Source organism: Morone saxatilis, unplaced genomic scaffold, assembly GCF_004916995.1.
Source record: "Morone saxatilis isolate NCDOM2014 unplaced genomic scaffold, NCSU_SB_2.0 Contig0, whole genome shotgun sequence".
NCBI classification, from domain to species: domain Eukaryota; kingdom Metazoa; phylum Chordata; class Actinopteri; family Moronidae; genus Morone; species Morone saxatilis.
Window position 1 is genome coordinate 18,143,216 of NW_023339650.1, and position 17,492 is coordinate 18,160,707.

Genomic DNA, 17,492 nt, shown 5'->3' on the forward strand with positions numbered 1-17,492 from the left:
AGAGTCTGCAGCAACACGCTCTTCATTCATGCCTGTGCCGCTGGGCATCAGTTGCTACCAGTAGAGAGATTAGTCCCTGTATTAAAAAATGCTTCCCTGAATGCGACGCAGAAAATAATGGCACTATGCTGTCATTTAAACAATGCCATTCCTCATAGGCTTAACAACAGCAAATTCAATTACGCATATTGGCCATCTTTTTATCTCAGGAGGCAGTAAATAAAACATGCAAGACAAACGATAATCTATATAAATATTACCAAAAAAACAACAAGCGAGTCGTATCATGTGCAGCCTCCCATGTGTCGGCGTGTATGCTTTCCTAAAAACTGTATGCATATAGCATGGTGCTCCTCACATGCTATTCATGTACAGTATGTCCCTCTGTGTGGCACCACATTTTCATGGCAAACATTGTACTGGCACATTTCCTAGGAATTCATTGTGGATTGATTCTACTTGTCTCCCATTATTCTATTTTGCAGATGGGAATGTGCAACCCCTCTGTGCCTCTGTGCCTCGGCCCTGTATCGGGCCACAACTGGAAACAGATGATCATCTTTTGAAACCATTACTCAAGCCTGGATCCTGCTTATCATTGAACCAACTTCCCGGTCTGCTAATTTTGGGTTGCCAAAACTCCTGGCTCTGTGCTACAATGTGTGTTCGTCTTCGTCTGCTGTGTTTTTTCAAGCGCTGGTGCGACGGAGGGAATCCAAAAGAGAAGGTAGAAAGAAGAAGACAAGAGAGAGGAGGGTATAGAGGAGGGGATTTCTACACACATTGCACAGCTGTCTCTGGCGGATATGACACCGAATCGAAATAAGAAAGTCTGTAGGCGGTCATAATTCTCGGAAGGCACATGCGCTGAACAACTCATAAAAGGCTTCATCTGCCAGAACCTACTCCCCCACACCTTCCAAGGCAGCTCATTGCTTCCGCTCTCCTTTCTCACCTTGTCCAGTCTGCTTCAAGTATCACATCCCAACATGGCTAGAGGCCACATGTGTTAGTAAATTAAACACTTGGGGGGGGGGGGGGGTTGGTCAGTTAAAGGCGATCAGAATGTCCCCCATCAACAATGCCTTTGTGCAGTAGCCTTCCACTGTAGGGAATACATCACACTGCCTCATTGTTATATGGCAGCATATCAAACACTCCAACTAAAACAATAGGAGGAATGATGCATCCTCACCATCCACCGAGGGTATACATGATGTAAACAAATAACCATCCTCATTTACATCATAATTGCCTGCTGTCTCATTCTGTTATTCCATTACTCTCAATGAGAAGGTCACTATGCGATGATCTATGGCCATGACTATTAGCACAATGTACACAGTACATACAGTGTATGTATGCACATATGCATGATTTACAATCAGAGGTTTGCTTATGTTCACGCACTTGCACAGAGAATACTGAGGGAGCTCTTGCACCGAGCAGGGAATCAATTACTCACTCAGCTGAATATTTTTGGGGATCAAAGGATCACACACCTTTGTGTGCTTGTGTGCTGGGGCATGTACTAAAAATGTGCCAGTTAACGAATACCTCAGTCTGATACATCAGAAAAACAAATGCAGATTTGCGTTTCCCCAAAGAAAATTTTAGACACTTACATCAGAAATACCCTGAAAGGCACAACAACAGGTAGAATTGGCTGCACTTTTTTTTTTTCTATTACTTTCGCAATCAGATGTAATATATGCTGCATGAAATGAAACAAGAGACAAAAAATTGATGTTTTACAACTACTTAAAAGTATTTTGTGGAGGTGAATTTGCATGGAAGGGCAGGATTTAATGAGAAGCCCAATTCTTTAATCTTCCAGAGGTGAATTCGTGCGGAAACCTACAAAGTTTTGGAGCAAGTCTGACAGACTGATTATCAAGAAACGTTGAGGTTTGGTGGTAAATTAAATTGATACTGCTGAATACTTATATAATTCCAATACAATGCAATTGTATTATTTGATTTTATTTCAGCTGTATTGTATTGATGTCATAAGACATGATATGCTCCTACAAAATTATTGCTGACATGATGGTAAAGCAGAATGAGTTGTTTTATGTGTTTTGAAAATGATGAGACAAACCTCAGGTGCAACATTTTGGGGAAAATAAGAAGAGATTTCCTTCCTGAATCTCATTCGTGCATCAAAGCATTGCTTCTGACATTTACATTATTCTTCTTTTCTGTATCACAAAGACATTTTGTGACCGCATTATGCAGACTTTGCATTGCTCTGCAGTTCTTTTTTTTCTATTGAACCTCAATAGCACTAACAACAAATGGCATTTAAACTCACCACAGGGGTCCACTGCATTCTGCCAAAGGGAAATGCAGTACAGCGTATGAAGGAATCAATGTGCAGGGGCTTGTGTGAGTGTGTGTGGAAAAATAACAGGTAAAAAGCTTTTTGTGCACACTTGGCGTGAGAGCACACAAGAAATTTCATATGTGTGCATACGTGTAGTTTGATGTGTGGTTGAGACCTTCTAACTTCAACACATTCATATCATATTCTTCTCAACTGTTACATGGCACATTAAGACACACTGAGCCAAACATTCGCCAGCTGTTCAAGTGATACTGACAATGTTTTTTAATAGGATGCTGGCAGAAGTGTGGAAGCGTGAGCAGTTCTGTTATTCAGTCGCGGATCCAAACGGCAGCAAGAGGTAACAGTTTGTAAACTGCTGAAAGCGGCACATTGCACAGTCTTGTTTACTAACCTGGATAGCCTGCGATGCTTGATGTCGTAACAGACCAGATAGATTAGAGAGGCAAACAAAACAACATCTGTGAGCCATCAGATTCCTCTGTAACGGTGCACTTCTGAGTGATATGGCAAAACGTGGGCAAGGAGTCAGTCTAATGGTGATTTAATCAATACCAATTATTCTATTAATGCCCTTTTTGTATAATACTTTTAAAAATAGGTGTACCTTTTAAGAGTCCGCTCCTGAAACCTTAAAGACACCATGCTGAGACTCTTTCATTCTCTGCTCATGCTGCACCCACTAATGCATATTACCCACCCACTGTCACTGAGCTGAATGCTTTCAATGTCCAAGGAGAAAAAATATCATGCTCTAGCTCTCTACAGTCAAGCCTGTGGGTAGAGGAATTATATTATTTCTATTTAGTGTGCTTAGACTTGATGAATCTTCAAGTCTTTAACTAGGCATACCCTAAGGAGAGTGTCACAACGGAGAATGTACACAAATGCGGAAAGACTTTTAATGGGGAGATTTTTACTGAATAAAACAAACCAACATGAATATATTATGAAAGCTGATGTTAAGACTGAGGAAATAATTTACTGACGGGCGTCTCCATGGAGCAGTTGTGAAGCTTTTACTCCATTATTGAATGTCCTGTTGTTTTAGTTTTAGTTTTAGTCCAGAAAACTGTACTGTGGTATATTTGAAATTAGATGAAATATATTTTGTTCACTCTTAAGGTCCTAACCACATATGGTCAAAGTTAAAGTATAAATGAATTGAATCTACACACACATATATATACTAGCTAAAGTTAATAATTGATTGCATAAAAAAGCCTTAATATAGCCTTGCTATTTAGCTATTAAGAACTCATTGCACTGGCTGGATCACTCTATTTCTCTCTGTGGCTGTAATGTCCTTTTTCTTTCACCTCTGGCAGTTGTGGGTCCCCCTTGAAAATGAGATGATAGACCTCAAAGGGTTTATCCTAGGAGTAATACATTTCTCTAATATCACTGGTGCTTTTGTGCCATTTTCCATTTAGTGGAGCGATATCATGGTCCTACAAATGCTATATGTGGTAAAAGTTTGTATTAAATTAGATAACTGTAGTTTAAAGAAACTGCAACCAAAGACCAAGACCTCTTGCTGTGGGTCACTGTGCACTCGATGTATTAATCCATTTAGAAAAAAGAACATATGGCATTGTAAATGAGCCCTGACATGCTGCGTGAATGCTTTATATAGCACAGGCGCACAGAGAGAGCTATGCCATTGCTCTGAGCTGTGCATGGACAGCAAGGAGACAAGCAGTTAGAGAGCAACATCACACAACTGAGAGATCACAGGTTCAGCCCTCGCATCTGCCAAGTGTCCTGCTGGTACAGGATTATGCAACTTATTTCATTTATATTTAATAGTTATTTCCTCCATTGTTTTGTTCTATGATGTTAATGATTTCCACTAAGGTTACTGAAGTAAATAGATGTAAATGTCAAAGATGCTGCGAAGGCAACTTTCCGCAGGGCTCAAAAACAGGGAGTCACACCATTGGAATAGTAGCAGTTGGAAGGTTCTAGGTGTAAATATAACATACTGAATACTGAATAGCATAGCCTGCAGGAAGTAGATGTGCTGGGGTGTTGAAACACCCTCACACCCAGGGGTAGCACCCTGGCTATATATAAAAATATATGTATGTATGTTTAGTTGCAGGATTTTTTTTCTTTTAGTTTTGTTATATCCCATCTCCCCATTCCTTGCCACCTGCAATATCCTTTCAATTTTTTCAAATTATCATGTTTATCAGTATTTTTTCTGTGTTGCTGTGTTGTGGCACAGGAAGTGTTGTGTTTCATTGACAGCAGCATAACATCAATTGGGAAAATAGAAAAGTGAAACAGCTAGAATTAAGGTCCATGAAACAGGTAATCATGTCAATCAAAAAAGAAACTGAGTGGTGAGTTTGACCACCCTTTATTGGCAACCAGCTTTTATTTCTATGTGCTGGCCACAGCACTGATTATTGGGTTTCATCTGAGAATTCACAGGAAATGTTTGTTTCTGAGACTCCATACCCTTTTAAGAATGATGATCCCCTCTTGGTTGTGTTCATTGGTAGTGATGTCAAACATGGCACCTCCATCACCTGGCACAATGGTGTACTCTACTTCGGCATTTTTCCCGATGTCCAAGTCATGGGCTTTGATTCTACCGACAGCAGATCCCACTGCAGAGGACTCAGGAACTCGAAGGTGAAAGAAACCTGTCAACAAACAAACATCAGACTGGACTCAGGCTCATTTATTATCATCGCTTGACATCGGATAGAAAGTACTGAGCTCTTCACATCCTCTGTCCTTTCTGTAGTCTCTCATCCAACCGAGGATGTCTTATCCACCCACTGGCAAGCAGCTGATATGCTGCTGTCTGAAGTCATCCCTGTAGCTATAAGCATGACATTATTCAATTTTGACATGTCTGGACATCAAGGCTGCTCAGCTCCTACTAATTGGCTGGCTCAACCTGTAAGATCAACAAACACAAAAGCACAGGGGCTTTGATAATCCCAACAGCAGAAATCACTGCTGAGGACTTGTGTAGAAATCTACAAACAAACCGTTTGTGTTGATTGATTGTCACTTCCATCTGACAATAGGTGGAAATGAATCTTCACCGTTTCCCTTCACTCTCTGAAATGGCTAGCTGTTCGAACAATAGCACCTGCTTGTGCCAGAGAAATGAAAACTTTACTGTTGCATTACAAATCTAGTGCGAACACCTGGTGGCATCGTAGAGCCATGGGCAATTCGGTATAATAGTGTCAAAATTATTCTGAGGATTTAGAATGTTTTGGAGTAATTACACCTCAAATTCTAAATTGAGAACCATGTCAGTTCAAGAAACGTGGCGCTCATTTTGAACATTCATTTTGAAACTGGTGCTATGTCAAAGTTATACAACATTTATTTGGGACTATTCATTGTGACTGAATGAGTGAATTCTACAAGCCCTATAATCGCAGTGTTGCACTGGTGCCAAACCCCTCGACGGCTTTCATTGTTTTGCTTACATTTTGTTATTCTTAACAAAGTCCCCATTTGATTAGATGATTTCCTAACACATTTCTCTACTGACTTGAACTTGAGCTTAAGAATGGATACATCCGGGAAAAGACTATGTGCCACAGAGAAAGAAATGTATGAGTCTCTTAGGAACTCCTTTTGAGGATAGTGCCACTTGACACACAATGGCATCAAAACGGGCAGATGCACTTGAACACACGTAAATGTCTACATTCAGCGTCAGACACTAGGCACTAGAAGGGTGAAAGGGGATATTGCTTGGCAGAGAGGGTGTTTCTTTTTTCTTAGTGGCGTGCCAAAAAAATATATACTGAAACAAAGTCAAAATACCCATCTCCGCTCAGGCTGTTGGAAAATGTTGCATTCAGTGTTCCTATTGAAATTAAGTAAACATTTAAATGTTTGGTATTATACTCAGTGTTGTGCTACATCATAAGATACTGGTACCACTGTGATGTATGTTACTGCACTCCCATTTGTTATTCCTCAATTTGACTGTGGGTCTTAGCTTTTTTCCACAGTGTTGATCCCAGGATTGGCAGAGGAGAGCCGGGTCATATGGATGAATTTGGGTGCTATATTTCAATAAATAATCAAATACTTTCAAGGACATACATTATATGTCCTTTCAAGGATAGGACAATAACTTTTCTTTTTATAAGCTCCAGTGCCAAAACAGAGTGAGTTGCAGATGTTATCAAACAGCTGTTATACGGCGCTGTCAGCGGGTTAATAGACACCATTAGGGATGTCACAAAAACCAATACTTTGGTACCAAGTCGATGCCAAAATTCTGACGGGACTCATTTTTCTACAGTACCGTATGTACCAATGGATGCATTTTTTTCCGGACCTGATGGCACAGCATATACTCCTACAAATATTGTAGTCTGCCGTTAAATGCTATGGGAAGAAGAACATGTCGAAGACGGCGGCAAGTGCAGCTATACAAGTGATTGAGTTGCTCTGTTGTCAACTCTTTGCTGTTTGTCTCTCTGTCGCTGTGCTGTGTACGTGTGTGTGTGTGTGTGTGTGTGTGTGTGTATGCCAGGTGCTCAACCCCGCCCGCAGTAAAACACTGCCACGGGTGGGGCTGAGCTCCTGATCAGAGGCGAGACAGAGAGCGGTGGAGAGCTGCACACTCACAGTGTCGCTGCAAGTGCAACAATAACCCAGTGAACAAAAAGCAAATATGAGTAATTTATTCATGTAATCTGTGAAAAAGATGTACAGGAGGAAATAAACATTCAGTAGAATACAGTTCATTCAGGTAACCCAGGTTGCACTGAAGAAACAAACTCTGCAGAACTATTTTAAAGGGAGAGATAATCCACATCTTAAAAAATGATAAAAGGGAGAGTTTGTTAGGCTATTTTAGAGCGTAATTTGCTAATTAGCTATTTAATATAAAAAATATATATCATAGGCTATATTAATATAGTATGCATAAATAGCATTAAGGAGCAGCTTGGTTTTCAGGCATTTTTTATTACTGCAATGCATAGCTATTCATCTAAGTATTGGATCAGGACTTGGTATCATCAGATCTTTGTTAGATTGTGGTATCAAACTGGTATTGAAAATCGTGGAATTTCCCTTGTATCGGTATCAACAACTACATTTCTGGTATTGTGACATATAGACACCACTGTTACTATTACAATTGCAGACTTTGCAGTTGCATCCACATCTGGTACATCTGGTATCACAGAGGTTCATTCAGGGAATTAACGGTTTACAAATACTTAATCTATAATAACTGGTAAGCAAAAAAGAATTTCTGTGACAGACAGATGTGGGATGGATGCATGCAGCAATAGTTTAGTAAACTGAAATCATCTGATGAGGTCCTCCAATATGGCCACCACACATTTTTTTTTTTACCTGTAAGCCTGGATGGAAAAGAGAAGAAGACAAAGACAGGATTTGGGACAGGGCAGAGGAGCCACCATACTTGGCCCCAACCTCTGTGCTGGGACAGCATTATGGAAATATCATCTTTTCCTCGCAGCCAAAAGAGCTTGACCGCCTGACTGCCTGTATTTACATTCAGAGGAGAGCATTCGGTGTCACCGCAAAATACATGAAGAGACTGCCTCAATACAGAGCAGCATTTTTGCTTTCCTGTCATTCGCTTGCTGTTTTGGAATGAAGAATGCGTTTCGCACAGAGGTTAATGTTTATGCTTAGTATATGTAGAGAAGACAGATCAATGTGTTTACAGCAATGAGGTTTTTTTTCCCCAGCTCGGCTTTTTACATGTCCTGGTGAACGGTACAATCAAATTAATCTGGTTGAGCAGCTTATACAAAATACCACGGTGTTTAAATACACTGACTCAATCCCTGTCGCAGCACCATCATGCTTAAACCTGATCTAAATATAGAAGGATGCCCCATGAGCTAAATAACACAAATCCTAGTTTATTTGCCAGCGGTAGTAGCTGGAGATGCAATCATGCTAAATAAACAGGCCTTTGCTTACGACAGCGCATAATGACAAATAATGAAAACCAATTACAAAGAGTAGGCATGATGAATACTCCCTGCCCTGTTGTAATTGCATGGTGTTTATTTTGTTATCATCATATGTGTGAACCTGCGTATAGTCATCTGCATTAGGTGTTGTTAAACTGCCATCATATCTAGATGGGCTACTCACTTTTGGAGAACCTGGGTGGATTATCGTTGACATCGCTGAGGGTGATGTTGACTGTGGTTGTCCCGGCCAGCCCTCCCAGCTGGCCCCCCATGTCCTTGGCCTGGATTAATACCTGGTACTGTTCCTTCACCTCTCTGTCCATATTGGGCAAGGCTGTCTTTATAACCCCTGGTGTACGGCAAGATTAATGAGAAATACAGATAGGAGAGGAGTGAGAAACAGAGGAAGAGCAGACAGTTTCTTTTAAAAATACAAAGGAAATATGCTTGATGCCAAATGAACAATTTACTTCAAAATGCTCTATTTATTTCCACCTCAGGAGCTCACTCTGCAATAAGAAGCTACATGTGTGGCTCCGACCAAGGCTGCAATAGAGGTCATTTCACAAACTGGAGACACTTGACATTCAATAGGGAACTCTGGTGAAGCTATATAATGATTCACTTGAGGATCAGAGACCCTGAGATCAGAGAGCGTTTGTACTGCAGATTAATAGCTAGGTCAGTGGGAGGTTGGCAGGCTAAAGGGAAGCAGGCAGCATAGGTGGGTCTTCAGTTTTTCTTCTTTCTTATTCCATTTAATATGGTTAGGATGTCCCATTTGATCCGCAGACCCCTAACATGTGTGAATCCAAAATCAAAGATTGTGTTTATTTTTGAAGGTTCTGTCGTCTTTTTTTTTTTTTTTTTGGAGAAGGGGGGATGTCTGTCTCGGAGAGGGGTAATTCTGTGACACGCATGAAGATTTACGCATGTTGTTGTAGTCCCCCTCCCCGTCGCTCACCTTTTTCCTCCCAGTGTTTGCTCCCCTTGTTGATGTGCGTTTGGAGATAGATGCAGGCCCAGCAGGGCAAACATTTACTATAACAGTTTGATTTTTTCCAGCATCAGTTTGAAATACAGTCACAGTATGTGCTCTGTAAAGCTCTGGGATGAGCGGCATAATCAGCAACAGATTCCACCCTATCTGCCTGTGTGATATGTATGAACCTATTTTCATATGCTTTGAACTGTCCCAGATAGTAAGCCAACAGCAACCCACTACCGGCAAACACTGCTGGTATGAAGGTATTTCAGATTTAGAGCAGTCATCTGCCATACCCTGCCTGCTGCCACCACTCTACAACCCTTTTTTATTGCAATTTCTACCTATGACAGCATGCGCCTACACCAGCGAAGTGAAGGTATAAATAGGCTGGAAATAACTAAATAACAATGGTAAGCATTACATGTTATTGTGTTATTTGTCTTTTGGTGAATTCAATTTAAGCTACCTGCTGTAGCAGTTTGCTGCCTATCTGAAAACCACAGTGATCACACAGTGTCCTTGCAGCAAAGATTCAGTCACTGATGGTTTTGAGATCAGTCTCCTTTCTGATGCTGAGACTGTTATATTTGTGGGTTCACCTGACATTCCTCCACCCCAGAAAGCTATTTAGAGATACTGTACTTAAAAATAATTGTACATTTGACACTTTTTTTTATCTAGCCTTCTCTAAAGCAGATATCCTGAATGTTTCTCTCATATTTCAGTGCTTTTTATTTTTACATGATTTAATGCTTGACATCAATGCTGCTTGTGTTTTATACAATTTAGGCATTTACTTCATAATTGTCAAATAAATAATTCACTGTCTTTATTGGAGAGCATGTGTCCTTTTGTGGCCCACTGCTTTGTGGACTGGCCTAGGGTTCATTTCTGAACCCTGTTTTATTCTCATGATATATGCTTGCACAGGTCTACACTATAGCGCACACCCTCAATCAATCATACATATCATTCCAGACTAATGGCCTAGATCACCTTATATCACTGCCTCGCTGCAATGGCTATAAAACAGAGGTACTTATTTTCTGACACTTTTACCTTGCATATTTAAAGTAAAAATGTAAATGTTTATGAACATTACTCTTACCGAATCATTATTTTTTTCCACATAAATCAACAAGGATATCTACTTTACCTGTTTTAGGGTCAACAGAGAAGTACGGCTGGCCATGGAGAATGCTGTATACCACTCTCGCACTGTTTCCGTAGGTGGGGTCATCTGCATCAGTGGCTGTCACTTGCGTCACATACGTCCCTGTGGAAAGGAGTGGGAGGACATATTGACTTTGACTTAATTTGTTTCCTCATGAGACTGAAATCCAAACCCTTTGAAGTTCATCAGTTTACTGAGCAATCTCACCTGACACTAATGAATGACGAATTACACCTGAGAAAGCTACAGCTAATACTGAACAGTCAAAGCCCCTGATAGACACAAAGGATGTTTTTGGGATGTTGTTCACCTCTTTCTGTTGAATGTTTTGATTTGCACATTTGTAGCATTACTGAGTGGGCAAGGGTAAAAAAGCTCTTGTGCGGCCATTCATTAAACAATGCTACCATTAAGAAAACAACAGGCCATGGAAAGAATAGTATTAGGATGGCAGCCTTCCAAACTCCTGCAGGAAGAAGGACAGAATAATTACTTGTTGGAGGTTTGGCTCATCCTCCTTAACTAGCTGGCAGTGAAAACACTATTCCATTAACACAGTCCTTATTTTACCATGTTTTTAAATTCAACAAATTCAATCTAAAGTTTCTAGTTTGACAAAAATAACCAATAAAAATGCCTTGTCAGCCTGACTGTTTTAAAACTCCAAGACGCAAGCCTGGTGTTTCCTGGACAGATGGGCAGATTCTTTAGAAGGACTACTTGCAGACGGGTTGACATGGATGCCTTCACATGCAGACAGCTCCCTGCTTACATGTCCATGTATCAATCACATACCTACATCTGGCTATCTTAAAAACATGCTGTGTAAGATGTTTTCAGCTGCGGGATTTGTGGAACAGGCGACACTGACCAGAGGGATGGCATTTGCGTGGTCATTTTAAATTCTGGTAAGCTCCTAGTTGCCTGTAAAGAACTGTCTGTATATCAAATAGGCTTTGCAGACTGAGCAAGATGGCAACAATGGCATTAAAACATTAGGTGAGAGAGATTAGTGTCTCAATCCTCCCTAACAAAGCCACACATGCCTGATTAGACATGCCAGAGAAGGGCTGCATCATGTTCAACACGGATATACAAGAGATGAGATAATACATTAACACCGTTTTCAGTTCAGTAAAGGAGAGGAAATCCACAGCTTGAAGAGCTCATATGTAGTGAAAGTTTAAAAGCCTTTAAGTACGGCTGACACCTACGCATTTCCAGGGGACACAGGTAACAGCCTTTACCCTAGCTTTGAGACAACAAACACAGCGAACAAATTCTATTCACGCAATTATGGAAATTCCAGAGTGTCATTAAGAACTAGGTGGAAAGAATGCCTTCAAAGGTCATTGCTGGTAAACATAGGAGGAGAATGCAAACCAGTTTTGCTAAATATAGATTATCTGTCAGAGTTCATTAAATGTTCTTAATATTATTCGACAAATGACTGCATAATGTAGAGGAAACCAATTAACATAGAACAATATGCAACGTATATAGATTTTATATTCAAATATGAGGAGAAACAGAGATCAATTTGTGCAATCTGACTGATCCGACTGGGAAAGGATTTCTGTGGCGTTGCACGTAAAAGTCTGACACTGACAATCTGAAATGCAACTTTGTAGACAAGGAGTGAATCAACATATTCATCAAGCTTAAGACATTTTGTGGTAATTACTTTTTTTTCAGGCAACTCTCTGAAATACTTTTTTTTTTTTTTAATCTGTCACGTTCTCTAAACAATTTAGGGATAGGCTAATTGCTAACAACTCTAAGGAAGTCTCTGGATTATTGCCATGAGTGATTTTACAATGTTTGGCCACAGATTGGTCTTCATTACCGACTATTATTGCATATTTATGTTCAGCATTTCTCTCTTTTAGTTTTTGTTTTGCCCTGCTAACATAAAAAAACATCCACAGGGGGATTGTTACCCAAGGCAACAAGGTTGTAACAGTTAATGAACCCATTGATCACACAAGTCTTGTTGGTATAAATATTGATAAAGACTTTAGTTGGTCTGATGTTAAAACAACAGTTGCATCTCCCATGGTGTGAATAACCTCTGATTTAGTTATTGCACTGGCGGGGAAGGTAACTTCTTACACAAATTGTGGGGGGCTGCTGTTTAAAACTCACAACCGAGTTCACAGCTAATATATTTATGATAGTGGTGTCACTCTGCATAATTTGATATAATAACACTGTAACTTGCTTATTTTTGTGACAGTGAAGGTTATGTCCTCACCCACACTTAATTTACTCTTGTTTTATATTAAGTCAGAATTGTTCATTTGCACTGCACATTTTGTGATTCCACATGTTTTCTGTACTATGTAGCACTGCGGCATTTCCAGTTCCAGCACGCAAAAGCAACATTACTATTTATTTAACAAACATAAGGCATTAAATACTGTAGATTCAAATTTAGCCTCTTCCTAAACAGAAATCCATCGCATTTTGGCCTCAATTATTTTTAAGAATGATTGCTTATTGATTAAACTAAACTCATCACAAGGAGTAAAACTGTTTCCTCTTGTTCTTGAGGGAGATATACAAAGCCTTAGTAAATGAATTAAATAACCCTTTTGCTGAGGTCATCAGGGTTTTTTCATTAATGATTTTGCTGATGCCTTCAGGTTATTTCAGCTTGGGCTTGAGACTTAAAATTTATAACAGAAAGCCTTTTTTACATATATTTTTGGGGGGCCTTTTTCCCTTTTGTTAGACAGAAAAGGGACAGAGCGAGGGGATGACATATAGGAAGGGGCCACAGGTTGGATTCAAACCTGTTGCTGCTGCAGCAAGGACTTACTGTAAAACCAGATACGTTCATTTAACAAAAAAAAAAGTTGAAACAGTTTTTTACGTTAAAAAAGATTCTTGATGAAGACACTTTTAGTAGTAATTTGAAGTGGCACTAACTTAGTTTTGTCAGTTACAGAAACATTCCTGATTCATAACTTGAGTACTAAGTATTTTATTTTCAAAGTACACAAGTAAAGTCATTCTCTCTTAAAATTACTAAATCTAGGCTACTTAAAAATGTTCTCTTATCTTACAAAATTTTGTTAGTTTTACTTAAAATCTTTGATGTAATCAGTTCCAAATTTATATGAACTTGGTTTTACAGAGTTGATACATGAACTGGATGCAGGGTGTATCTAATGAAAGTTGCTATGCAGTTGCATTATGGTAAATGTAGGATTGTGAGGAATGTTTTTAATCTGTCTGTAGATACCTCTAAGTTATTTAATTGATGACCTACATGATTCACTGGTTTTAAGCTAATCTCTCTGCTTCCATGGTCACACTAGATGTTTGGTTGATTTTTTAAAAACTTGTAAGCATCTCTCTGATTCTACATTAAACAGTTGCAGAGCAGCTTATGATTCAGAGGGACTTGGCTGTTGTTCCAGCTTCCAACCCATCCTCTAGAGATTGCTGATTTTGTAGTTTTGAGGGCTTCATTGCCATTCAGATCAAGAGGAACCATTCTCCTAGCGAAATACCTTGATCTGTTCTCCCTAGGGGTGGGGGTGTATAAAGACAAAGCTGTGAAATATACTCAGGGCACACCAAGAATAACTGGTTCTGTGAAATGTCAAAATCTGTTGGGGAGCAGCTTTGCCCCTCTGGTTGTACCTGTGATGCTCCTGAAACTTAACTTTTGTATTCTGTAGTTCAAGAGGAGAAAACAAAGCTGTCAGGGGAAAATAATTCAAATTAATTAAGGAAAGTACTGGCTGCTCTAAATGTATTGGACAGAGCCAGTCACTGAAGATGGTCACTTACCTACTGGTGACATCTCAGGGACACTGGCCCTATATGGTCCCTCCAGGAACTTTGGCTCATTGTCGTTGATGTCTTGAACCTTGATTACAAATTCTGATTCAGGCTCTAAGGGCCTATTGGTGTCGATGTCAACAGCCTGGGCGCGAAGGGTGTAGTAAGGCTTCTCCTCCCTGTCAAGGCTCCTTAAGGCATGGATGTCCCCCGTTGTTTGGTCAATTGTGAAAATGGAGCCAGCCCCGTCCCCCGAGAGAGTGTACTTCACCGCACTGTCCCCCTTATCGAGGTCAGTGTGCAGCTGAAAGACAAAAGAGGAAAGAGACAGGTTGAGTGCAAACATTGGCACAGATAATGATTCATTGAAAGCACTAGGGAAGAGCTGTCAAAGAACACTATTTCACAAAGAGAGTCAAGGAAACTGACTGCGCATCAAAGAGCAAATTCATGTCTCTGCAAATTCAAGATCTGCAAAACACTAAGTCATGAGAAAAATAAAATGATCATACTTTCAGAACGTTTCACAGATTAATGAGGCTAAATCTCTCATAAATAATGGATTCTCTCAGTGCAATTATGCTGCAGTGATAGCTCTTCAACATCATGGACCCTTTTCTGTTCAAGCATGACTCAAAAATCTAGAGTTTTTCTCAAAGTGGCAAAGATCAGACTGTGAGAACTAGAGGTAAATACTCTCCAATTTTGGATGCCTTCACCTGACAGCAGAGATATGTGACCAGATGACTCTCAGCACAGTTGCAAAACACCACTACTCCAGCCAGAGAACATCTTCGTTAATACAGATCCAGGGCCACGGCAGCTCTTTGTACAAGACAAACACATTCTGGGCTGGTGGCAGAAAGCTTATTGACATAGTTATGTTTCCCTCCCTGGGGAGATCAGATCAGTCATACAATTCAAAGCCTTTTAAATATTTAAGGGCTCGGATGAAATTTGATCATCACCATACATGGATATGGATTTTCACCTTCTTATCAATGGCATGGGATTTCCACCAACACAGTTGAACAGCAGTCTTATTTCAGGAGGCAAGAGCAGATATTTTAAGCACTAAAGCGGTGGCATAGTGTAGCCAGCAAACTGGAGGACCTGCTGGCTCCGGGCAGCGTGGATTAATTTTTCTCTGTCAGAAAAGCTTCCATAACTTGCACTGAGATGCCTCTAATTCTACACTTTATGGCTGACTTTGGGCCCTTTTCTAGCTGCTAAAACATAACAGACATGGTGAATTTTTTGGTTGCTTGTGGATGGGAAATTGTGTTGACAAACTGTGGTAAATTAATGCAATACTATAGCTTCAGCAAGCCATTAATGTCCTGTAATCACATTCTGATTTATCAGACTAGAATCCCTAGGAATTATGTCCACATTGGGCATTTTATTATTCCTGATGTCAAATGCCAATGTTCAGTGCCAACACAGGAAACTGTGAGGATGTGGAGGCTTGCAGCATGTCCAAATTTCATTCTGGTGACCCCCCCGTCACAGACCTGAAATGAATGTTTACAGGTTTATTAACCACAACCACAATCTTTCCCCACCCTCATCCAAATGTTTTAGTTGCTGTATCCTAACCATTAAGCACATTTAATGTACCATAGCCATCATCTTTTGCTCACTTTACCATAGCTGCCATGCACCAGATAATGACTGAATTAATCCACACACTGACACTGTCTTCTTTTGTAATTTAGTCTCTTTTTTTTTTTTACCCAGCTAGTGAATATTAAGCTATCATTTGCACATAACTAATTTCCCAGTGAACCTCCATGGTAATAGCAGCCATGGAGAGGAAATTTGAGATGCAGCTATTAATTCTCTGTAGGTTACGGTTCAAAACAACCCAAGACACGCAGACGAGCACAAACACACTGGGTGTTATTGGTGATTCAGAGCAAATTGCCCAGTTCATATAAGCATAGCATGGCATTATAAATGTCTCACCCATGGTGCATTATTCATTTCTATTCAAATGAATAAGAATTATTTTTAGTACATGACCCTTGTTGGGTGACAACTAGGTCCCATAACGTTTTATGCAACGAGCACAAAATCTAAAATGTAGATTATGCATTGTCCATGTAAATAATGCTACAATATGCTACTCCCCCGCAAAGTAGACGATCTGCCAACGAAAAAGAGTAGATTGCTCTCTCCATTTTTCCTCACTCATCACTAGACTAGACACTTTAAAGTTTGTTTGTATTTTAAAGATATTTTTGGGGCTTTTTTGTTTTATTGATAGAACAATGTAGGCAGGAAAGGAGGTAGAGAGAGAGGGGGGATCGAACCTCGGACTGACCTCGGACTCCTCCAGGACTGCACCCCTCATTAATGTTAAGCTTAAGCTGATAAAGCATTCAGTTTTATTCTTGGTGAACATAAAATATTTGGTGAAGAATATTTTTTTATTTTTTAATCATTTATTTCTTCTTCTTATTATTATTTATTTTTATGTTCACAGTTGAAGCCAATATTAAATGAAGCCTATATTATAGGCAATGGAAACTTGAAAACTGTAGCTTTATCCTCTAAAACGTGCTTTCATATGCAGGCAAAACGTGCTTTCATATGCAGGCAGCTAAAACTTACAGTAATTATTAGTGTAAGTGTCATGATACCCAGGTTTAATGAGTTGTCATGCTTCACTTCAGCCCATGATTGACAACTTGAAAGTCACACCAGCTTAATGGTGAATACCTCCATATAACTTTTTTTTTTTTTAGCACCTTATGATTAACACATTAAGGCTTCTAACAAGGAAAAGGTGTTAATTTCATTTACCTCAGCTTACTTTAACATTTTATACCTTTACAGCGAAAAGGAGGTGAAAGACAGTCTGAAGGAAACTTTATAGAAATTTTTCCCAAGTTAAAGTTGACTATCTCACCTGCATAAAGTGCAAATAAATGTAATCTGCGCCGGAAGGAGGGGGGGGTAGAAACAGGTGTGCACCCACATCCTCTGATATGAGCGAGAAAAGGTGTACGTGGAAAGTTAATGAATGCTACCTGGATACAAATAAAGAGCACTGGACTCTGTAACGTCGCCCAAATACTATCTGTAATAACTTTACTGGAGTTGTAAAGTTTGCTAAAGCCCACGCAGTTGATTAGGGGAGCTCCATCACCTAGGGCAGTGTTTTTCAATCTTGGTCGTCAGGAACCCCTGCCCTGCATGTTTTAGATGTTTCCTGCTCCAACACACCTGATT

At 39.8% G+C, this 17,492-nt stretch overlaps 1 protein-coding gene across 1 annotated transcript in view; it reads right to left on the minus strand.

The window, feature by feature from the left end:
- The window catches only part of LOC118321246 (cadherin-12-like), a 65,084-nt gene that overhangs the window by 27,292 nt on the left and 20,300 nt on the right, over positions 1–17,492 (minus strand). The window contains exons 2-5 of the mRNA XM_035652487.1: positions 14,265–14,559; positions 10,446–10,565; positions 8,483–8,650; positions 4,814–5,001 (exon numbers count right to left, since the gene is read on the minus strand). Of these exons, the coding sequence (XP_035508380.1) occupies positions 4,814–5,001; positions 8,483–8,650; positions 10,446–10,565; positions 14,265–14,559 (771 nt within the window). The remainder of the gene's footprint in view (positions 1–4,813; positions 5,002–8,482; positions 8,651–10,445; positions 10,566–14,264; positions 14,560–17,492) is intronic.